This window comes from Trematosphaeria pertusa, assembly GCF_010094035.1.
Source record: "Trematosphaeria pertusa strain CBS 122368 unplaced genomic scaffold BU26scaffold_9, whole genome shotgun sequence".
In the NCBI taxonomy this organism is placed as follows: Eukaryota; Fungi; Ascomycota; class Dothideomycetes; order Pleosporales; family Trematosphaeriaceae; genus Trematosphaeria; species Trematosphaeria pertusa.
The window spans coordinates 1,039,960-1,060,546 of NW_022987220.1; the positions used below are offsets into that span (position 1 = coordinate 1,039,960).

Genomic DNA, 20,587 nt, shown 5'->3' on the forward strand with positions numbered 1-20,587 from the left:
CATAGTTCCTGAACCATAGGCTATTCCTCGGCGGGAATAGCCGCATAGAATACGAGGCCCGGATCGTTTGACACAAGAGGATGATCATCACTCCGTGCGGGGTGCAGGATCGCGACGATTTCGATGAGCACGGGACAGCCGCGGAGTTGACCGCGAAAAAGGGTAAAATCGAACGCTAGTAAAGGATAAATCTCGCGGAACTCCTCCAAAATTGTGCGGTTGGACAGGGCTGAGAAATGCATGGCACCCTAGCAAAGTTTGTTAGCCCGTTTCAGCTGGGGAGGAGCTTCGAACGACGCCACGAAGCTTAGGGTTCCCTCGAAAGCTTCCTTTAGCTTGCCCTCGCTACCAGAGCGCGGTATCCAACCATAGACGGGAAATTCTGTGTGTCCGGATTGTCAGGCCAAAGGTGCATTCCCACTCGCGCGACTCGCGAAGAACAAGGCGCATTCACGAACCGTGCCGCACCGCAGCAACACGCCCCATTGCCCTGCATCACTCACCACGCATCCTTTCAAGTAGGACAACTACATCCCGCAACGTATGCCACTCTCAACGATGGTACTCTTCTTCTCGAGACTATCGCACGCAGCGCTTCTTTTGTGCATCATCGCCAGCACAGCCACCATGTACCAACCAAACCTTGAGCAACAAGTGTTGGCCACCGCCTCGGACGCGTCACAAGAGCCCTACAGAGCCCCGCTAAGATACAGTGATGGATCGCTTGGTGATGTCATCAAGGGGGAGTACATTGTGGAGCTATCTCCAGGTTACTCTTTCGAAGATCATTGCCGCAATATCGGAAGGGATATGGACGAGTATGAGGTCAAAGTCCTCAAGCATGTGTTTCCGGACTCAATTGGGTACCCATGTACGGGTGTTGGCGATGAGGTCTTGGATGATATCAGAGCGGATAGTGGCGTCAAGGAAGTTTTCTGTGTGCCTGAAAAAGGGCCAAGCCGCGAGCGTCCTGTTAGGACATAGCAGGTAAATCGTGACCAAGTTTGCGGATATGTTGAGACTGATGTACTGATCACGGACCAGGTCAAACTGTGCTCGGCAACACGTGATCTCTAGGGCAGAGGTCGTCTTGGGCAGAGGCTGCTGGCCCTTTTTCATCGTAAGCGTGGGAGCTACGACGAAGTTTTCATGGTTGTAAGGCAATGTAGTTACAAGGCAGAGTTGCTTCCATCAACCATCTCAAGAATCCTCCGCTCCTGCTAGAATACTCACCACTTCGCCCAGCTCATTGTCTTCAGTGCAACTTGATGAGCTGTCCTCTTCTTATGGACATCGAAATGGTTATAAAGCTGTGGGAGTCACTCACGTTATTGTTTACTGCGACCTCCGTCCTTCGCTCAGCTATACTCTCTTTTCACAAGACCTTTTTCTTATTCAACAAAGTATTATCAGGTGTGGTACTTCACACCAACTATGAAAGCCCTCTTGCCTTTAGTCGCATTCGGCACAACACTGAGTAGCGCCTTGCCTAGTCAGGAGCGATCAACCCCTTGCCCCTACCATAAAGGAGGCACTGCCCGTGAGCCGCTACTGAAAGACGAATACACCGTCGAGCTCAATCCCGGCTACACCCTCGAAGAGCACTATGACTTCATCGGCTTCGACCTCTCCGCCAAAGCCAAAAAGTTCGATGTCAAAAACCGCCTAAACATGTACGGCGTGAAGATCGACGAAGACACCATGCACAATATCATCCGCTACGATCCCGGTGTGCTCCGGGTCTCACACAACATGGTCCTCGGCTCCGAGAAGCCATGGTACAAGAAATATACGTTGGTGAATGAGACCGATGCAGATGATGAGCCGCAGAAGAGATGGTCGAGACAGGGTGGGATGTTCCACTACTCTACGGGACATATCAACGAATGGGAATAGGCGTATAACTACTACCAGGAGTGGTACCACACTGTATGGACTTGTGCCCCATGTAGAAGGGCTAGTGGCTAAGCAAATGGTTTAGAATATCATTTACGAAGCTGGGAAAGCAGCTGATGTCTACATACTGGATGGAGGGATAGGGCCTAACGCAGAGACTCTAAGCTTCTAGTCGCCCTTGCTTAAATCTAGCAACTGCTTGCAGATGATCCTGTGCTCCTCAACCCAATTCGCCTTTTGGCATTCAGCAGAGCAGTACTGCGCAAACTTGCACCTCGCACACTTCATCAACGCTGCCCCATTCTTAGCCTTCTTCGCACCGCACTCGAAGCAAGCGTTCTTCTTCGCATCCAAATCGGCAATACGCGGAACCGCGCGGCTTTTCCCATGTGCCTTGTGAGGAGCCTTCGGCGGGTTAGAGGGCGAGGGACGCGGAGCGTTGGGCGCCTCATCTGGGCTGATGGGCGAAGAGAAGACGACTGGAATTGCCACGCGGATGGCGTACTTGGCCACGCGGTGGAAATTCTTCATGCCTTTGAGGTATCCTTGGGGAAAGACTCCGAGTCCACAGCTGCATACGAACGGCTTGTCCAGATCTGTAGAGAGGGGCATTTTGCCTTCAGACCCATACTCGCAGGTGGCCTTATGCTTCCATTGGCGACAGCGCTCGGCAGAGGCAGGGATCAGATGCTTCCAGAAGGGTACCTCGTCATCATCCAACTTGATGACGGCAGCTGTGTGATTGTCGAGTTTTTTGGACCCCTCATTGAAGCCCGCAAGTATATCCGACGAGAGTGGTACGAGGGCAGCATCCAAGAAGACCGTTTGGTTGTGGAGATCCATACGAAGGTTATCGACATAGAAGTGTGCAATGTCCCGCGACTGGCCATGAAGTCTAAACACGGTGGTCTGCACAAGGCCTTGAAGTCCAAGAACGTGCATGAAAATGCTGCAGAGGGATTCTTTGAGCCCGAGACGTCCGGGCTTATTTGAGAGCTTCAAAGCCATGCAGTTATTGTACACCATTGTCTCGGAATGGGACATCGTCGTGAGTGGCGAAATATGTGCAACGAGCCAGTCGGCATGTCGACTGACCTTGCCAATTTGCAAAGTTGGAAGGACGTTTGGCGTAAGGTAGTGAAGGTGATCGAGCAAGGCTCCGCTACCAACCGTTATTTAGTCTCGAAACTCAACATAGCAAACGAGTACATACCTGCTATCCATGTGAATGGGAAACATCATATCAGGTCGAGCAGCCAAGCCATTTAGCCCAACCAGAGGAGCAGAGTATTCGACCCAAGACGACTTTCGCGCAATCTTGCCTTTCCCCTTTTCTTCGTTCAATGGTAATGACAGTTCCATCTTGTGCACGACCCGGCCACCGATCTTGAGAACGAGAATGAAAGGCTCTGGAAGCACGAACTCGATAGTTGCTCCATCACGCAAGCATGTTTTAAGATCGGTTGAGAGAAGGTCGTAGTGGGCTTGCAGAGCCATGATTTTGGTCGCAGCGTCGTTGAAGGAAGGGCGTACCTGGACGGCGAGGGCCTCGCCTAGTCCCTCAATTAGGGCTGTCCCAGTAGTGGTTATTTGAGCATGGGCTAGCTTACCGGTTGTCTCCTTGGGCACCATGGCGCAATCGATGGAGATATTACCACCCATATTCGGTCGATGCTTGGTGACAAAGACATCGGTCTGCCCAACTGTAGACTTGTGAAGCACAAGATCCAGACCAAGGGAAGGAACGAACATAGTCGTCGTCAGTGTACTCTTGAGCGCAAAGAGGACATTGCACGCAGGGTCTCCATACTCTACGAGAAAGGCGACGGGAACAAGAGCTGAGATGAGCAGCGGATCCGTACCCTCCCAACCCCTCTCATCGTCTGATATACGAATGGAGTAGTCATTGGTGAATGCCGTGCCGCTATCCGTGACCGTTCCGAAACCAAGCTGGATGTCTGGGAAGAAGTTCTCTTTGGGAGTGATTGACGACCGTAGCCCGAGATGGCAGATTCGGCTTCCTACGTTTTTTGACTGGAATGGCGCCAGTGCGCTATGAGGCACGGAAAGCGTCACGCAGACGACCGGCGGCACATCCTTCCAGCGGCGAAACGGCCCTTTTGCCAGGTCATGCAGGAAAGAGGTGGGACTGAACCATGGAGACTGCTGCACGTTGCAAAGGCCCAAAATATGCGCATGAACAACCAGGGACTGGAAATAGTGGGCGCCCATGTTGAGTTCCTGGTCGCTAAGAACCAAATCGAGGAACGTAAGGATGAACTTGGGCCACTCGACCACCCCCGACCGCCGGATTGTACACAATACGGTTGATAAACTGGCGCGGGTGTAGAGGTCGAACTGCTTAAACTTATCAACGACGCGGCTCATTTGCATGCCCAACACCGAGAACTTGCGCCCCCAGCTCTCATCCTGGAACATCTCGATGTAGATTCCGTACAGGAACTTGGCCAGATTTGGAGCGTCGTAATGCAGACCCGGAATCTCCAAAGGCTTCCATAAGATGACTTCTCTCGACATGATTTTTCGTAAGGCATCAGCATGTGGATCCGATGACTGCAGCAGGTAGTCGGTCACCCTCCACGTTGCGTTCGCATTGGTCCAGTACTGAATGGGCTTTAGACCAAAGAGGAGAGCTGTGCTGGGTAGGTCGCCACAAAGGAGCAGCTCGGCCGTCTCCATGATGTTGGCCTCTCGTGGAAGAAGCATCTCGGTTCGAAGTACCGAAGTGGGTTGCTTAAAGAGCAAGGGAGAACAAGCCGCAAGAATGTTTAAGCTGCCAATGTGGTCCACCAAATTCGAGGTGTCGATGACGTGGAAGGACATCGGCGCTTGTCCATCGTTTCCATAGTCCGTGGTATCGAGGACTAGGGCGCTGTATTCGGAGTTGGTGCGGTACCAGTTTGCTGTTGCAGTCTCGCCATGTACTCGGTGATGCTGTAGAACGTTGCAGAAAGCGATCGCATCCGCATTGACGAAGCGAAGGGCTATTTGGTGACGAGATGTTCGAAAAGCGTTCGACCAAGCCGAGAATTGGCCCATTGCGGCATTAACAGCGCTGTTCCCGAAGTTCAAAGACGACTCGTCTGAGAGCCTCGCATATACAGGCGCAAGGTGAAAGCCTCCGAGCGGATCGATGCCGTAGTGCAGCATTAGACCGCTCCGCAAGCAGGCGAACATCGGGTTGGCGAAAGTCATAGTGCGCAGCACTTTTTTATCCTTGATCATAGTACCGCTCTGCCAGAATGCTTTGTACTGCTCCACGGTATTGTTAAAGGCATCCAGGGTGCGAACGGGAAAGGTAGCACGGAGGTTGTCCAGTACAACTCCATTAACCCCAATTTTCTCGCGTCGGAGCGCTTGTACTGCCTTCCATTGAAACTTTAGCATCTGCTGCTGTTTCTTATATTCCTCCTTGTGCGTTGAGTCAATCGAATAGAACTTCCACAAACGGAGCACTCGGTCGAAGGTGATCGTGTCGCAGAAGCGAATGGTGGATCCATAGGGGCCATTCTGCCATTCGTCAACGGAGGCCGCATGACCCAAGAGCTTTCCAGACTGTTTCCGCAGCAGCTCCAAGGACTCCTTGTCAACAAAGACATGATAGTAGATGTTCCAGATTAATCGGTCGTTGTCGCCGTTAGAGTTGTCGAGAATCAGGGAAAGAATCAGAATGTTGCGGGCAATAATCTCAGCCTCAAGGTCGCAGCAAGTGTAGTCCAGCTTACGGTCGCCTAAAGAAATCATCTGTGAGTGGACTGCAGGGTAAGGCATCGATTATTGGGCGCACCTAGTCCAATCCCCGCGTATGCCGTGAACAGAATGCTGCGAACGTCACCACATCCAAGGAGGAGCAGCGAAGCATTCTTATCTGGAGGAAGTGTCTGCGTGAAGCAGACAGCTGGCGTGTTCCCCACGGGGTAGAGGAATGACAATGGATGCAAATGGGCGGTCTTCAGCGACATCCTGAAGGTTCTTGTCCGAAGGAGTGGACGAGAAGAGTGGAGTAGAGAAGTAGCTCACGTCGTGGAATTTGTTTGCCCTTATCTTCCAAGACTGCAGATAGCGGTGAGTGCTTTCGCGTACCCGCTTTCGGCCCGATGCATTCGCTTTCACTTCCACTTCCACTTTCACTCTCATTCTCACTCTCATTCTCGAACTCGCTTCCGCAAGTCAAAGCGAAAGCTCCTAGTGTTCTGTCCGGATTTTCGGAGGTATGCCCAACGATATTACTCAGACAGGAGCCCAAAGACGAAAATGATTCGTGGCATTCATGATAAACATATCTTGAGGACGTTCGGGAGCCCTGACGTGAAGTGCTGGCATCGCGGGAGCCCGCATCGCGTCGACGCGTCTGGCCACGGAAACGCGCATCCTCCATCGTCGGTAGAGGCGGTGAAAGCCCCAGGCGACCAATGGGCTTCGATAGGGTGGAGACAGTGAAAGTGCGAAATCATGCTGAACTCGGGGAGGACATGACGGACGAGAACGTCGTGAGAGGCGATGAAGTCTGATTTAGCGCCCGCACTAGTCTGCATCGAGGTGGCCGGCTCCCACGACATGCCGTCTCCCCAACACCATCAACTGTTAAACATCATGATATCAAGCTTTCAATCTAATCTAATCTATATCCTGCCTCTGACACATCCCCCAATACACGCCCCTCGCCCTCGACAACTCCCCATGCGTCCCCCGCTCCACAATGCGTCCCCCCGCAAGGACGTATATACAATCCGCATCGCGAATAGTGCTCAGACGGTGCGCAACCGCCACCGTCGTGCGCCCTACACTCGCATTGCGCAGCGCCTTCTTGACCTCTCCTTCGCTCTCCGTATCCAGCGCGCTCGTCGCCTCATCTAGCAGAAGTATACTCGGATTCCGCACCAGGGCGCGCGCAATCGCAAGACGCTGGCGCTGCCCGCCGCTAAACAAGGAGCCCTTGTGTCCGCATGGCGTGTCGTAACCTTCGGGTAGACTGGCTATGAAGTCGTGGATGTGCGCTTCCCGCGCCGCTTTCAACATCGTTTCTTCGGATTCCTCGCCTGTGGGGACGCCGAGCAGGATGTTGTCGCGCACGGTGCCCTTGAAGAGCTGCGTGTCCTGCGACACGAGCGAGACGTGGTCGCGATACGTGTCGATGTCTGTGTCGCCTAGGGGGACGCCGCCGATGCGGATCTGGCCGAGACTTGGCTGGTAGAAGCGCTCGAGCAGAGAGATGATGGTGGACTTGCCAGAGCCCGAGGGCCCGACGATGGCGATGGTTTGGCCATGCGGCACCTGGAAGGATATTTCGTGTAGAATGGGGTTATCGGGGACGTTGGGGTAGGAGAAGGAGACACGGTCGAAGGTTATGGAGCTGGAGACTGGTTTTTCGGATTGTAGGGGCTTGGGGCTGGTTGTCCGATTGGTTGATGCGGAAGAGATGCTAGATATTCGACTACAGGACGAACGGGCGTGGATGATGCCTGATATTCGGTGTTAACGAGAGAAGTTTCAAGGCTTTAAGGAGGGTGTCTTACTATTTGCGCTAGCAAAGAACTCACTAGTCGCTTCAGCGCCAGTGACTATCCCGAAATAGACTGCAAAAAGGTTAGTGGGGTCAATACTATTCTCCAAGGAGCAACCTACTAATCCACAAGTCCAATGCACTTATCTTGTGCTGCACGAGAAGAGTCCCGGCATACCAAAAAGAAAATGTAACTCCTGTTCCAAGTAAGCCAAAGCCACGTTTTCGAAAAACACCTCATCTTACCTAACATATTGCCACTATGCGAAAACGCAAAAAGTGGCATAGTAACAAATGTGTTCTTGTAGAACGGCCGCAGCGACATATTCATCTTCCGGGCCATCATGCTGCACACCTCAGCCTCCATGGCGAAGGAAGATACCGTTCGAATATTCCCGATCACCTCCGCCGCATACTGTGCACTATCTAAGAGCGGGTCTGATAGGCTTCGGCTCTTCCTTGACTGGGATTGTATGCGCAGGAAGCCAGCTATGGAGATGATTGGGACGGCTCCAAAGATAGCTACTAGAGCGAATCGCCAGGAAACGATAAGGCCGAGCACAGAAACCGAGCTCAAGTTGACTGTAGTGACGGCAAGCGAGCTTAGGATAACGACGAACCCTTGGAGGTGACTGGGGTGTGACGAAAGACCCGTTACTAGGAAGCCAGGCGTGTGCGTGGTCTTCTCAAAGAAAGCCATAGGTTGTGCGATGAGTCCACGGAAGTATTTCTCGCGATGCACACGTGAAGTGATGGTTCCTGCTATGGAAGAGAGGGACCCAAGGGCAAAGAAGGCAAACAGGGAGACCAGCGCAAGGACGAAGAACATAAGAGACCAGAAGTTGATGGATCGCACCATATCCGACTCGGGCATTTGGAACGAGACAACATCGTTGCCGAAAATGATCGCTTGTAGGGGATAGATGGCTCCGGTGATGACGCACACGATCATGCTTGCGGCGCAGACATATTGCAGTGCTCTGCTTCCCGAAACAATGTATCGGACAGAGTGAAAGAAGGATATCGGGTGATCCTGTGTCATGTCGATAACTGCATCGTCCTCTTGAACGCTCTGCGGTTCCTTTTCTGGGTACTCCTTGAACTTTTCCGCGCTAGAAGCCACTGAGTCGGATGTGCGAGACCCATCGGAGAATCGTTGATTTTCCGTCGAGCGTTCTTCAGCGGCCAGGTTTTGCGCCATCCAGCTCTTGACATAGGCATCGCTCGTCCGGAGCAGGGATTCGTGCGTGCCTTCTTCAGACACAGAACCGTCTTTCATCAGCACTATCCGGTCGGCGCGCTTCACCGTTGCAAGCTTGTGGGCTATGATGATCGTAGTTCTGCCTCGAGAGACTCTGTCAATGGCGGCTTGCACAAGGCGTTCAGAGTCGGCATCCAGAGCCGATGTCGCCTCGTCGAAAATGAGTATGACAGGATTCGAGATAATAGCGCGTGCTATCGCAATGCGCTGTCGCTGACCGCCACTGAGAAGGCTGCCACGGTTGCCAACGATCGTATCATAGCGGTCCGGCAATTGAGAGATAAAGTCATGGGCCTGCATATCCTTGCAAACTTTTATAACGAGCCTGCGTTTCTCTCTGTCGGACAAGTCATTGTACGGACTACCGATTAGGCCATGGGCAATATTGTTAAAGATGGTGTCATTGAATAGCACTGCATCCTAAATCAGAAGTTAGTGAATGAGCAACACAACGTCGGTCGGGACATACTTGTTGCACAACTCTGACATTGCTCCGGAGCGACTTCACGTTGTAGCTTTCGATTCCCGCTCCATTGATTCTGATGTGACCAGAAGATGCATTGTAGAAGCGTTCTAGCAGAGCGACGATTGAGCTTTTGCCACAACCACTGGGACCGATCACTGCGGTAATTTTTCCTGCCCCAAATGTGAGATTGAGCTTGTTGAGTACTTTCACGGTCGGACGACTTGGATACGCGAAGTCTACGTCATGGAACTCAATGCGTGAATATAACGCATTGAGGGGCGTTCCCTCCTTCGAGAAAGGATCCAGTCTCGCTTGCGTGTTCATCACCGATTTCAGCGATGAGTGCGCAGCTCTAGCCTTGGATACAACGCCGTACAGTGGCAGAAGTAGCCGCAGTGCATTCATGCCGGTATTCAAGGAGATAAGGACGCTTAGATTCCACGTCAGCAGGCCCCCTAAAGGTCGCAGGGTGAACTTACATGCAAATGGCTCCGCCACTGTCGATTTCTCCTTTCCTCAACAATCGCGTTCCGTACCAGAAAGCCAATGCGTAAGCGGACAAGACGGCAAAGTATGTGATGGCGTACTGAGATGCCACAACAGGGCTTTTCAGGAATGCGGTCTTCTTAGCCTTGTCCAGGATGTCTGCATAACGACTCGCAAACTTCGAGCTCGCCCGGCATGCGGTCACCGTGCGGATGCCGCTGATACACTCCTCGGCCAGCATCGTTGCTTCCGCTTCAACAGCTTGGATGCGCCGTTCCAGCCTGGCATCGATCGTCGCAGTGATGACATCCTTCAGTATCAGGACCACGATCACGAAAACCAAGCCCAGTGTGAGCCGCCAGCTCCAGTAGAAGGCGATAACCATTGAAGTTATGACCGTTGACGCCGCCTGCAGGATCGTTCCAAATTTCTCCGCAAGCGCGTCCTCAATGACGCTAGCATTCACGGATAGGTCGGTGGCCGCATTCGATTCGGAGACCTGCTCGATATCCTGGGACACGACGGCCTTGAGGTACAGCGCCCGCATCCGCATAGTGTAACGCATCGCCGCAATAGAGAACAGAATGCCGTATGCGCACACGAGAATCCATTGCCCGATGAAGACGAACAGAAGTAGAAGGACCTTGCTGTTGATTTCGTGCTTCAAATGCGCCAGTCCCTCATCCCCTCTCTTGCTGTTATACAGATTGACTAAGTCGCCGAAGAGGACGGCCATCAAGGGACGCGCCGTCCCAGCGCCGGCGGCTGCGAACCCACCCAGGACCTGAAGGGTGATGGTGATGGCCTGTGAACGCATGACGCGCTTCCATTGAGACGCTCGAGGGGGTGCCAGTTCGGTGAATTCATCTCCTTCTTCTTCCTCCTCCGGACGCTGCTCTTCATGAAAGTAGATCTTTTCGGACGCCATGGCTGATTAGAAAGAGTGGGCCGAGTCAAAGCGCCTTGGTTGGAGGAAGGTGCTCGCAAGAGCCACAGAATGTCGCCCGGCCAGGAGGAATACGGAATGGCTTAGAAGAAGGCTGCTAGTGGCGCTGCCGGAACATATCTCAGCTTTGATTCCCGAAGTCGCTATCAGTGGGGCGGTCCCGGTGCAGCGGTAATGGTGGCACTTGCACGCCGGGTGTCGCACCGCTAAGTAAAGCTCTTCACCATCTATATCCTGCTAACTTTAGCAAAATACAGTGTGAGCCTTTCCCCTTCCAGGAGCGGGGTTTTCAAGCTAACTAGATTCCAGCAGGCTGTATCATTGAATGAATCAAAGAGGGAGGTGCGCAGCGCGCGAGGGTTGCAGGGTTCCGGCTCACTTGCATAGGAATATAATCTATATTGCGGATTGCCAGCTTCGCCGCAGCAAAGGGCATACTCCACGTCGCAGCATATCGCTGATCTTTCACGCTTGAGAGAGTCAAGCCTCCAGCGTGTTCTACAATGATAAGAGTACGGAGGTCCTCCACGCTTGGCACAGTCACGCAAAGCATTCCACAAGCATCCGTACGTCGCAACCATTAGATTAACGAGCCAGTAATCATCGGGAACTGTGTTACCCAGGAACGAACGATCCCCATGGAGCAAACAGCGTGGCGAAAGAGCTGCCTTCCATTTCCAACCGCCAAACACACCCTTCAATTGGTGCTCCCGCTCTCCATCTCTCAGTTGCGTTCCTCGATAACGTCCTCCATGTACTTGATGAGCGCAGAGTCGACATCCTGAACAGGAGCTTTCGCGACGAGGTTCGCATCCGCAGCAGGCGCAGGCGCAGTGTCGCGGATATCAACTGCGCAATCGTCAGCTGGGCAAACTGGATCACGGATGCTCTTCCTACCCTTAGCGACCATGGGCGCAGCAAGAGCGAAAGGCAGAATTGCCAAGGCGATAATCTTGAGCTGCATTTTGTCGTCGGTGTTCTCGTGACGTTCGACTGGGGAGCAGGCCGTTGTCGGGATGAGCGCGTAGATGGAAGAGCTCTGGGGAGAAAATCCGCCGCCGTTAAATAGAAGGCTATCGACCCGTTTCTGCGCTGGGCCGCAAACCGCGCCGTGGGTCTGCATGGCTGTAGGTATTCTGCTTTGTGTGCGTGGGCTCGGATACCGACGTTAGATGAGGTGCATCAATCCTTGCTTGGACCAACCATCCTGGGTGCAGATGTACGACGTCGTATGTGTGTCGCGGCGCATACCTTGGAAGATGTATGTTGCAAAGATATTGTTGCTGCATGTTCTGGAATAGGCTCCCAAGTGTGAGCTGTCGGGGTATCGGGCCCCTTTTCCACAGCGTTTAGCTACAGTTCTCAATCTGAACATCACTTTAGGTGTCTCAGACCAGAATGCCTTCAATGTCTTTCGAACAGCATCTATTCAAGCATGGTCAAGACGAGCCTGACGAGGCAGCAACCCCGGACGACCCTCTCCTCGAAGGCTTCATCTCATCACGCGGACAAAAACCTACTCGTCTTGCCTCCTGGAGACGACTCCTTCCCTGGATCGTTCATGTTCTTTTGCTTTCAGCGTCGATAGCTTTCTTCCTATCAGCGCGATCAACCACAAAGCAATGCCCAGAGACTTGGTGTAAGTAACGCCCTGAACAGCAGTAGGCTCGCTACTTACCACGCCTATTCAAGTTCCCATCGTAGGCGAACATGCACCGATCAATTCCGTGCGCTTCCACGGCAACCTCGAATATGCATCGCCTTTCAAAGGACCGCCGTCTAAAGCCGTCGACGAGGCTTGGGACTCGATCACACCGCGTATGCTTCCGCTCTTCCTAGTTTGAAACCTTGATGCTGACTTCCTTCTACACAGTGGGCGTGATCAGCATCCCAGAAGACGTATACGCGACACTCAACGCCTCCAAACACGCCGCAAAAGTCCCTGCCTCAGCCGGCGGCGGCTACATGGCGGTCTTCGAAGGCATCCACCTAATCCACTGCGTTGTAAGTTCTCCTCCAGGAAGATCCCACCACTTTCCCCCATGCTAACAAAATACCGTAGAGGTCTCTATGGGAGAACACCTACCCCTCGTACTACACCTCCCAGCACGCCATGTCGCTCGACCACCCCGACGAATGGCACGCCCACTTGGACCACTGCGCCGACATGCTGCGCCAGAAGCTCATGTGCGACGCCGACGCGAACCTCGTCACGTACAACTGGATCAAGAACCACTACGCGCCGAAACCGAATTTCAACGTGCAGCACCAGTGCCGTAACTACGACCGTTTGTTGGATATTGCGGCACAGCTGAAGGTCGATGGCCGCGCGTTTCCTAATGGGTGGATCTTGAGGCCTACGGATAGGCCGGTTGTCGAGTTTGAGGAGCCGCCTTTTGAGCCGGATGCTGAGGGGTAGGTGAGGAGTGTTGCAGTGGAGTTTTCGTTGTAGGGAGAGTGGGCGTGTGGTTCGCATCTGCTACTGAATTTGGAGAGACGGGATTGTGAACTTCGTGCAGGGTCGACGCATGGAGCCCCATATCCAATATCACATCCCTCACTCCCTCGTGCTTCGCCCCCAATGTCTTCTTCACCCTCGTCCTCGCACTCTCCACTCACTCTCAACACACCAAGTCCTTATTGCGGCACAGTTCTCCCACCTCAACACTCCCCCATCTACGCACCCCCTCTCTCCGCGAAGCTATCCCACATTGCACTTACAAGGATCCAACAGCCCGCAGTCCCGAGGCCATGGTCCCGGATCGCCAGCCGGCAGAGCCAATGGGACAAAACAGGAAGGAGGGTAGCCCCAGCATAAGCCGCATCGCAATATAAATCCAACAGCTGGGATATTCCGGAACCGTACTTTCTTGTGTACAGAGCGTGCATGTGCGTGCGGCGCAGTATGTTGCGACATCTGATTGTGCACGGCGATTCGAGTGACGACGGTGCAGGGGTGCGAGATAACCAGTGAGCGCGATGAGCCTATTGATGAGCTGTTCGGGGTCGAATGGCTACAGGTCCATGTAGAAGAGTGCACTTGTGCGCTGTCGTTGTCATGACGGCGTGATAATGGCGAAGAGACTGTGTAGCACAGTCTGAGGTACGCGCCAGCTACTCCATCCACAGGTCCCATGATCGGTAGGTGTCCATCACATGGCAACCGGGAAGTGCACTTGTTAACAGCTAACCTTAGAAACCACTAACGACCAGGACTTATAAAACCTCCACAACTTGAAATCCAGGCCTAGCGGGAAAGCTCTACAGAGCCAAGCCACAGAATTTAAGCGCAACATTAGCGCAGATAGCCGCGAACGGAAGCAGAAAGCTCGTCGCCGTTGCGCCCTTCAACGAATCGGGACAGAACGCGCCGCCCGTAAGCTGCAGCAACTGCGTAAGAAACATCCACCTCCCAACTGCAACCGCAAACGAGACAAGCACCCACGCCCAATATCCATAGCGTTTCAGCATGAACCCAATAGGGCTGCCTGCGCGCGAAAACCACTCCCGCAGACTTTCCAGCACGGGGAATCTGCCGCCGTTCTTTTTCTTGTAGAACGCCAGCCAGATCACCTCCATGATGGCGAAGACGGCAAAGGAAAATATCCAGATCCACATCGCGATCCACAGGCCTACCAAGACGCCGGCGGCTTTGGCTAGGTTCTTGTGTTTTCCGCAGACGGACCATACGAACAGGAACACGGCGAGGAGGATGATCATCTGGTAGATGAAGAAGACGACGCCGGCAGGTACGGTTGCGAGATAGAGTCCCAGATAGAGAAATTCAGTGCTCGGCGCCTCCGTGCTAGACGCCAGAGTGGACATGGGACCAGTCCAAATCTTCAGCGGCAGGTTGTACAAGACAAGGGCCGCGCCGGCGGACACAAGGTCCACCAAGAGAGTCTGGGTGCCGAATCCCTTGCTGAGGAAGATTCCACTAAGGAAGGCGATGATGGGTGCAGCCTGCGGAATCAGAAGATACAAGCCCAATGCCGCAGCCAGAGAGTTCTCCGGAAACTGAGTGCGAATGATGAGGGCGCATATCAACGGTGTGCCAATACCCAGGATGACGGCACGGAAGAGTCCGACCCACGAGAAGGACCTGCCGTAATTCGGATCAGTCTTGCGCTTTCTTCTCGCCCACCATATTTCGGCGGCCAAGTGCACGATTTCTAGCACTATCTTTTGGATGGTTGTGATCATCATCTGGACCCGGGTAGAGCATCGCTTCTGTCCGCCGTAGATAATCAGCCGGTCCGGCAGCCATTGCAGTTTGCGAATCGAGGAGGTCACGCAAGACTCAACCATTGCTTCCGGCGCTTGCATGAGGCAACGTAGATACTGGGAAGGCCTAAAGTAGTCAGCATGTGTCAGTGTCGCGTATGGAAGGGGCACAGCGCAAGCTCTTACGTCTTCTCTACCGCCAGCCATCTGCCATCGGTGTCGTTATGAAAAGGGGAGATTGCTCGCTCGAATATCTACGCTGATCAGATTCAATGCCACACACAATTACTCTCGGCAAAACGTACGGGGAGAATATCTGGATTCTTGCAAGCTCCCTGCTCCTTCGCTGCTCGCTTGCCCAAAATGCGATCGGAGAAGGGGTTAAGGTAGTTCGCCATCATACCCAGTCTGTCGTCGCTCTCGAAGGGAGGAAGCCCGTAATCAGGGACTGTGTATACCGCGCACGAATTGACATCGCGATATCTACCGAGCGTGAGCTAAGGACAAGTTGGAAAGGCTGGCTACGAACACATCCACGGCGCATGTTGCAAGGCTTCTGGCTAGTTCTCGGCGGCGTCGAGAGCTCATCGCAGAAGTTGGGCATACTTGTATTGCCTCGACCTCGGACTGACATTTGACGGCAAGTGTCTGTCATCTTCGTCAATATCAAGGGGAATAGACAAGGCTCGATGAACGTACCGTTCGGAAGGCATGTGGAGAGAATTCACATGTTGGGACGTTGATATTGGGGGAGGTGGTAGAGTTAGTGAAGGCGGTAGAGTTAGCGAGGTCTCGCCCTCTGAATGCCAAATGGCCAATGTGAGATGCCGGAAATTGATGTGCATCGCTCGAAGCGGAGACAGGCAACAACAGAGGGATAATGCAAGCAAGTGTCATGAACCAGTGCGCCCCCGAAAAGGCCATATTCTAGTCGAATGAGAGTCCTTTCCCACTTCCTCCAAGTCTCAATTGCGCAGAAGATCAGCGTTCATGTTTTAAAGCCCAGGCATAGAAGTATATGAGCAGTCCTCCTCACTACCATGAGGAAACGGTAAAGTCCGTAATTGTTCTATTGAATATGGCAGCAGTGGCGCTGCGGCTGAACTCTCGATGTGCGCCTGCACAAGGCTGAGATATTGAGGCGACGGTGAACGTCTGAAAGATGGACCGCAGGGCCTGTCGTGCTTCAGACCTTGGGACAATGACTGCGATCAAGGGCATTCGGACAGAGCGAATATTTCCATCCTGATTGACCGCTGAGCAGGATAGTCTGGCGGACTCAATGCGGCCGCGTTCGCGTACTTGAGAATATTCCGTACGCCACAGTCGCTTCCAAAGATTGGCAATATAGGGCCGGCGGTAGAGGCTGCGAAACGCCCGTCTAGAGCATGAATCGGTGGTCGTTTGTCCGGTTAAGCTTTCGCTTCGATATAATGAACGAGTTTCGAGATGGAACGTGGTGGGAATAATCTCAGCGAAGCGATGTAAACCTTAAAAACCTTGGAAGCGCGGTCGTCCGCCAAGGAGCTAACCCGAAATAAGGGGGGACAGCCAATTGGAGCAGCAATGAGCGACGATATTTCAGAGACACATAGTTGATTTATCTTTCTTCTAAGGTTTATATGTATTTGGCACGCCTTCTCGCCTTTATTTTACTTAGACTTCGCGTGATACCTAGGTAGGCTCTCATGACTAGCGTGTACGCTAATCCGAATCGAACTCGACTCCACGTGATGAGCATATTCACATCCATGGATCGACTATGAACACATCACATACCTATCAGCTATATTGCCAACACAAACTCAGCTCAAATTAACCCCAACCCTAAAACCTATCCACCCTCAACGCCCCTCCCCGCCTCTCACACTCCTCCCGCGAATCCCACACCCCAATCCTCTCCCACAAGCCCCTACTCCCATCCTCCACCATCTCACCCGCCCCCCTCCACGCACACTTCTCGCTCTCCACGCTCAGAAACCAGCACTCCGCGCACGCCGCATGTCCACACTGCATGCACCTGTGGTTCCTGAACGCGGGCTCCCAGCTATACTGCGTCTTGTACGGGCTCAGTATGGTGACGAAGTGCGTGGTTGTGGTGGTGCTGTTGGTGACGGGGAGGAGGGCGGAGGCGTTGCAGGACGGCTGGCAGCAGCGCCATTTGAAGGTTATGGGGAGAGGGGGAGTGTGGATGTCGTGCGCTTTGCGATAGCGGGCTGAAGGGGGGATGTTGGGGTCGCGGGGGAGAATGGGGGTACGGCGGCGAGGGGGTGGGTCGGGCGGGTTGGTGTATTCTATTGTGTAGGCCGGCGTTGTGGTGTTTGGTGTCATGACGGTGCGAGAAATGTTAGCGATTGAAATGCGTTCTTCGATTCCGAATTAGAGTTTGTTTTGGACAAACGATTGTGTTCGCGGCAAGCACCGTTTTGTACTGCTGCATTGGTGTGTGATGGTAAGTGGTGACTTGATTGCTGGTGAATCAGTATAGGCATTGGGTGTGAAGAAATGTTGAAAACGGCAGGAGCTGTGAAGGTGGAAGACACAGACGCAGCATACATTACTATAGTGAAGTTATCGAGTATACCGACAGGACAACGCGGTTTATACGTTACTATCGCTATCCATCCACTGAAGAGCTACTTGCTCACGAAGTGTATCCTGTGAGACTAGCCGCTAAGTCTTCTACCTATTCATTGCTCCCTGCGACTCTGAAGATGCGTCGAAGCCCCGAGCCGTCGAGATCATGAAGTTGAAGGGATTCAGAATGTCGTGTAGCGTAATCCTAGTTTGGTCGCACGGCTCTTCGAGGAGGGGTCCATCCCTTCGGCCTCTGATTAACGCCCACTCCTTTTCGTGGGAACGAAAGATCAACTGGCTAATGCCATGCCAATTCAATGCCTGATGCTTTAAGAACATCCATCATCGTCGAGTCAATGGAGGCTTTGACCTCCCTGTAAGCGAATGATGGATATATCGCAAATTCTCTAGCGCCATTTTTGAGAAGGATATCGACGAGGCGTCGATCGTTCAAGTAAGCGGCTAACGCAAGCAGAGAAATTTCACCACTGGCCCCCATCATGGAACCACTAATATCAGGGCTTACTCCAGACTGGAGTAAAAGTTCAAATATTCGGTAAGCCGAGCGGACCGCCTCGGGGAGCTCTCTCAGGTGTCCTATGGCGTATGCAATAGAGTGGATGACTGGGATGGCTTCTGCACCATATGGGCTTGCATGGAGAGCTCCGATAGCGCCATGTGCCCCGTGCTGTATGAATAGTTGTGCTGCATCGACCGCAGAGAGTCGGATCGGAAGGCCACTTTTGGTAGACCAGTGAATGGAGTCGCATCTAGCACTCCGGACCAAAGCGTCAAGCGCTGCGGACAATATGTCAGGGACAGAGCTCCAATCTTGAAAAATTTCTTCCAGCTTCTTGTCATTGTGCACCCTTGCGAAAACCAGCGGGTGTTTATGTTCTTCTCCTTTGACCGGTCGAAATCCTGTGCGAAGGAGGTAACTGGCGAGCCCGTAAATCCGGGCAGTGCAAGCAAGCTCCAGAGAAGATGGTCGCTTTGAAGAGTCCTTTACCAGGCGCTGAGCGTTATTTGCATACGTGGCAGCATTCTCGACCTCCTGCCAGACGTCTGAAGCTAGATTTCTCTCCGATAGTTGGTTTTCTAAGAAAGCCGCTTTGAAGTCGGCAATCCAGGAACTGCCGGCCCAAAAAGCGATTCGCTGCATTACCGTAATGAAGAGGTCCTCGAATTTGTCCATGGCGTACCACAGAAAATTAATTAGCCTGGCCGGGTCGATAGGGCGTGGATGGAAAAGAGCGACAATGTCTCCGCCTTCCTGTAGCCGAGATATAATGTCTCGGTAGGAGCTTCTCTCCACCTCGTTATGATTATAGAATGCCTTCCGTAGCTCTCTGTTGTCAAAGCTATCGAGATGGCCTTTGTGAGGGATATCAATGCCTGGTTGGAGTGATAGCTGTGGGATCTGGACGCAAACGGACGGTCAGTTACGATATCGCTGGCAGTTATTTGGCGGCTTACCAAGACAGCCGTTGCGCGAAAGCCAGACCAAGCATCCTTCACCCTATCGTATTGTGCACGTACGGTGCGTATGTAGTCTCGCCTCTTCATTTCAAAAATTGAAGCTGATTCCTTCATGGCACCATATTCATCCATGCTTTGGTCTCGCAACTGGTTTCCGTAATCATCCGTGATGGATTTTCTGAGGTTGGATAGGGGGCGATAATTGCGTTTGTATACGTAGGACGTGAAGAGGTCGTTGTCGAAGCTAAAGGGAATGTATCTTAGGTTGCCAGTAGCGTTACTCCTTATACTTCCCCAGTCACTGCCGGTTATCGATAGCCGGGACGAAAGACGAGAAGGTATTATGCTGAGGACGCTATCGTCCACCTTGCGAAACACGTCTTCTTTGATGGTGAGTACCTCAGCGCGCTCTTCACTTTGAGGCCTGCAAATGTCAACTTCTCTATTGAAATGGGCGCACTTGCACTTACATGCTGATGACCTGTAGCAGCAGCTGGAGCGCATTTGTCTGGCCCCGTATGCGGTTCTGGTGTTCCCGAATCAAATCATCACTCCAGCTCAGGCTGGCACGCCTCCTAAACCCCCCGGTCTTGGGCGCCAGATTTCCTATATCTTCTTGCAAGGCAGACATGATGAGCTGCCCAGCGTACACGGAGCGGGCCAACCTCTCGGCAATCTCTTCGTGAGAGTCCATCTGCTGTATGTTCTTCTCCGCCCATTTCTCGATCCCTCTCCAGGCAAGCTGAATTGTTGCACACTCCTCGACGAGTGAGAGGATCGAAAGCTCAGCCTGCTTGTATCTGTCAACGAGGCTGCGGAGGGCTTCGGCGGCCTTGACGCAATTAGTTGCAAGGCTGGCACATGCCGCAACGAGCGAGGCGACTGATACTGGGTCCATGATGTAAGCACAAGCTGGTTGAAATATGAACGCGCCGTAGTACGCGACAACTTCTGTGTCGTGGTTGAGATATCGTGCGGCCGGTCGAAGGAAGCCTTTTCTATTGCGCAGAGCCAATGCCACTCAGCCTTGATCATGCAAGCCATCTGCGAGGCAGGCCAATAACTCTGCTTTGATGAGAGCTCAGCCGTGCTTGACCACGCGCACAACATCAAAGAATGCCTTGCATGCGACAGCAGGCGACATTGAATGAGGGAGTGGGAAGAAGATTATGAGCGGGGGGAGAAGCGCAATCCGGTGAAGAGCAGACTCGTGGGGTTCGTGCGAAGCCATTGCGGCCTGAGGAGAGACGCCAAAGCACATTCAATGGTTCCGATGAGAGATGGGAGATGAATTGATAGATGGCGCGAGGTGACGCATCGAGCCTTCCATATTGTCGAAGTTCGCGGTGGGGGAGTGTCGTGATGCGGCAGGCGCAAAGGGCACCTCAGGGGCCTCAACGACGCCATAGGCTATTGGGAACCAGCGTGCGGCCCCGCCTTCCTACTGCGCCCATCCTTTGGAACGTTCTTCTGTAAGACCACGGAATTTGGCTCTCAGATCTGGGTGCGACAGCTGCATTCCCGCGCGCACATTCTGGAGCGCACGTGGAGGTGGAGCAGGAGGAGAGCGGAAGGCTAAAAATAATTGGCCAACGCTAGCCGCTATCGATTGCTGAGCGGCGGGCCCGCGACGACGGATGCGGACAGGACTCGGGGCTCGAGGAAACATGGTCGAGGTGCCGCAAGACACGTTGCGCTCCAGGAATGCAAATACCGACAGAAACGTCT

The 20,587-nt window shown here is 53.1% G+C and overlaps 9 protein-coding genes across 9 annotated transcripts; 3 read left to right on the forward strand and 6 right to left on the reverse strand.

Annotated features, from left to right (window-relative positions):
- Window positions 1-520: 520 nt before the first annotated feature.
- Window positions 521-1,130, forward strand: BU26DRAFT_606354 (uncharacterized protein). Its single transcript, XM_033835663.1, has 2 exons — window positions 521-987; window positions 1,045-1,130. Exon 1 carries the CDS (start codon window positions 544-546, stop codon window positions 982-984), a length of 441 nt encoding a protein of 146 aa, XP_033682405.1. The 5' UTR covers window positions 521-543; the 3' UTR covers window positions 985-987; window positions 1,045-1,130.
- Window positions 1,131-1,434: 304 nt separating this feature from the next.
- BU26DRAFT_566386 (uncharacterized protein) lies at window positions 1,435-1,896 on the forward strand (the record flags this gene model as incomplete). The annotated part of the gene is made up of 1 exon (XM_033833514.1): window positions 1,435-1,896. One exon carries the CDS (start codon window positions 1,435-1,437, stop codon window positions 1,894-1,896), a length of 462 nt encoding a protein of 153 aa, XP_033682406.1.
- On the reverse strand, window positions 1,839-6,032 carry BU26DRAFT_347595 (uncharacterized protein). The gene is made up of 5 exons (XM_033822394.1): window positions 5,705-6,032; window positions 3,507-5,648; window positions 3,110-3,449; window positions 2,025-3,058; window positions 1,839-1,964 (listed from the first exon to the last, which is right to left on the reverse strand). The coding sequence occupies exons 1-4, from the start codon at window positions 5,877-5,879 to the stop codon at window positions 2,065-2,067; spliced, it is 3,651 nt and encodes a 1,216-aa protein (XP_033682407.1). The 5' UTR covers window positions 5,880-6,032; the 3' UTR covers window positions 1,839-1,964; window positions 2,025-2,064.
- A 502-nt stretch (window positions 6,033-6,534) lies between these two features.
- BU26DRAFT_486988 (ABC transporter-like protein) lies at window positions 6,535-10,450 on the reverse strand (the record flags this gene model as incomplete). The annotated part of the gene is made up of 6 exons (XM_033825931.1): window positions 6,535-7,379; window positions 7,434-7,493; window positions 7,543-7,617; window positions 7,667-9,101; window positions 9,151-9,577; window positions 9,627-10,450. 6 exons carry the CDS (start codon window positions 10,448-10,450, stop codon window positions 6,535-6,537), a joined length of 3,666 nt encoding a protein of 1,221 aa, XP_033682408.1.
- A 548-nt stretch (window positions 10,451-10,998) lies between these two features.
- Window positions 10,999-11,549, reverse strand: BU26DRAFT_520579 (uncharacterized protein). Its single transcript, XM_033829323.1, has one exon. It carries the CDS (start codon window positions 11,541-11,543, stop codon window positions 11,304-11,306), a length of 240 nt encoding a protein of 79 aa, XP_033682409.1. The 5' UTR covers window positions 11,544-11,549; the 3' UTR covers window positions 10,999-11,303.
- A 417-nt stretch (window positions 11,550-11,966) lies between these two features.
- On the forward strand, window positions 11,967-13,071 carry BU26DRAFT_459651 (uncharacterized protein). The gene is made up of 4 exons (XM_033825012.1): window positions 11,967-12,218; window positions 12,272-12,397; window positions 12,453-12,583; window positions 12,642-13,071. Exons 1-4 carry the CDS (start codon window positions 11,978-11,980, stop codon window positions 12,996-12,998), a joined length of 855 nt encoding a protein of 284 aa, XP_033682410.1. The 5' UTR covers window positions 11,967-11,977; the 3' UTR covers window positions 12,999-13,071.
- Window positions 13,072-13,840: 769 nt separating this feature from the next.
- On the reverse strand, window positions 13,841-15,727 carry BU26DRAFT_506652 (uncharacterized protein; the record flags this gene model as incomplete). Its single annotated transcript, XM_033826931.1, has 5 exons — window positions 13,841-14,930; window positions 14,990-15,057; window positions 15,109-15,286; window positions 15,333-15,451; window positions 15,503-15,727. The coding sequence occupies 5 exons, from the start codon at window positions 15,725-15,727 to the stop codon at window positions 13,841-13,843; spliced, it is 1,680 nt and encodes a 559-aa protein (XP_033682411.1).
- A 903-nt stretch (window positions 15,728-16,630) lies between these two features.
- On the reverse strand, window positions 16,631-17,134 carry BU26DRAFT_566392 (uncharacterized protein; the record flags this gene model as incomplete). Its single annotated transcript, XM_033833515.1, has 1 exon — window positions 16,631-17,134. The coding sequence occupies one exon, from the start codon at window positions 17,132-17,134 to the stop codon at window positions 16,631-16,633; it is 504 nt and encodes a 167-aa protein (XP_033682412.1).
- A 385-nt stretch (window positions 17,135-17,519) lies between these two features.
- On the reverse strand, window positions 17,520-20,028 carry BU26DRAFT_347708 (uncharacterized protein). The gene is made up of 3 exons (XM_033822395.1): window positions 19,330-20,028; window positions 18,857-19,283; window positions 17,520-18,800 (listed from the first exon to the last, which is right to left on the reverse strand). The coding sequence occupies exons 1-3, from the start codon at window positions 19,755-19,757 to the stop codon at window positions 17,679-17,681; spliced, it is 1,977 nt and encodes a 658-aa protein (XP_033682413.1). The 5' UTR covers window positions 19,758-20,028; the 3' UTR covers window positions 17,520-17,678.
- Between the last annotated feature and the right edge of the window lie 559 nt (window positions 20,029-20,587).

What these genes read in the sequence shown, in the direction of transcription:
- BU26DRAFT_606354 (XM_033835663.1), top strand. Translation starts at nt 544, where the DNA reads ATGCCACTCTCAACGATGGTACTCTTCTTCTCGAGACTATCGCACGCA.
- BU26DRAFT_347595 (XM_033822394.1), bottom strand. Translation starts at nt 5,879, where the DNA reads ATGTCGCTGAAGACCGCCCATTTGCATCCATTGTCATTCCTCTACCCC. An exon ending in GGTGCCCAAGGAGACAACCG is followed by an intron (nt 3,450 to 3,506) that starts GTAAGCTAGCCC and finishes TTGAGGGACTAG; the next exon opens with GCGAGGCCCTCGCCGTCCAG. An exon ending in CCCATTCACATGGATAGCAG is followed by an intron (nt 3,059 to 3,109) that starts GTATGTACTCGT and finishes AACGGTTGGTAG; the next exon opens with CGGAGCCTTGCTCGATCACC.
- BU26DRAFT_459651 (XM_033825012.1), top strand. Translation starts at nt 11,978, where the DNA reads ATGCCTTCAATGTCTTTCGAACAGCATCTATTCAAGCATGGTCAAGAC. An exon ending in TTGGGACTCGATCACACCGC is followed by an intron (nt 12,398 to 12,452) that starts GTATGCTTCCGC and finishes CCTTCTACACAG; the next exon opens with TGGGCGTGATCAGCATCCCA. An exon ending in TCCACCTAATCCACTGCGTT is followed by an intron (nt 12,584 to 12,641) that starts GTAAGTTCTCCT and finishes AAAATACCGTAG; the next exon opens with AGGTCTCTATGGGAGAACAC.
- BU26DRAFT_347708 (XM_033822395.1), bottom strand. Translation starts at nt 19,757, where the DNA reads ATGGACCCAGTATCAGTCGCCTCGCTCGTTGCGGCATGTGCCAGCCTT. An exon ending in CTGCTACAGGTCATCAGCAT is followed by an intron (nt 19,284 to 19,329) that starts GTAAGTGCAAGT and finishes TGACATTTGCAG; the next exon opens with GCCTCAAAGTGAAGAGCGCG. An exon ending in TTCGCGCAACGGCTGTCTTG is followed by an intron (nt 18,801 to 18,856) that starts GTAAGCCGCCAA and finishes GTTTGCGTCCAG; the next exon opens with ATCCCACAGCTATCACTCCA.
- BU26DRAFT_520579 (XM_033829323.1), bottom strand. Translation starts at nt 11,543, where the DNA reads ATGCAGCTCAAGATTATCGCCTTGGCAATTCTGCCTTTCGCTCTTGCT.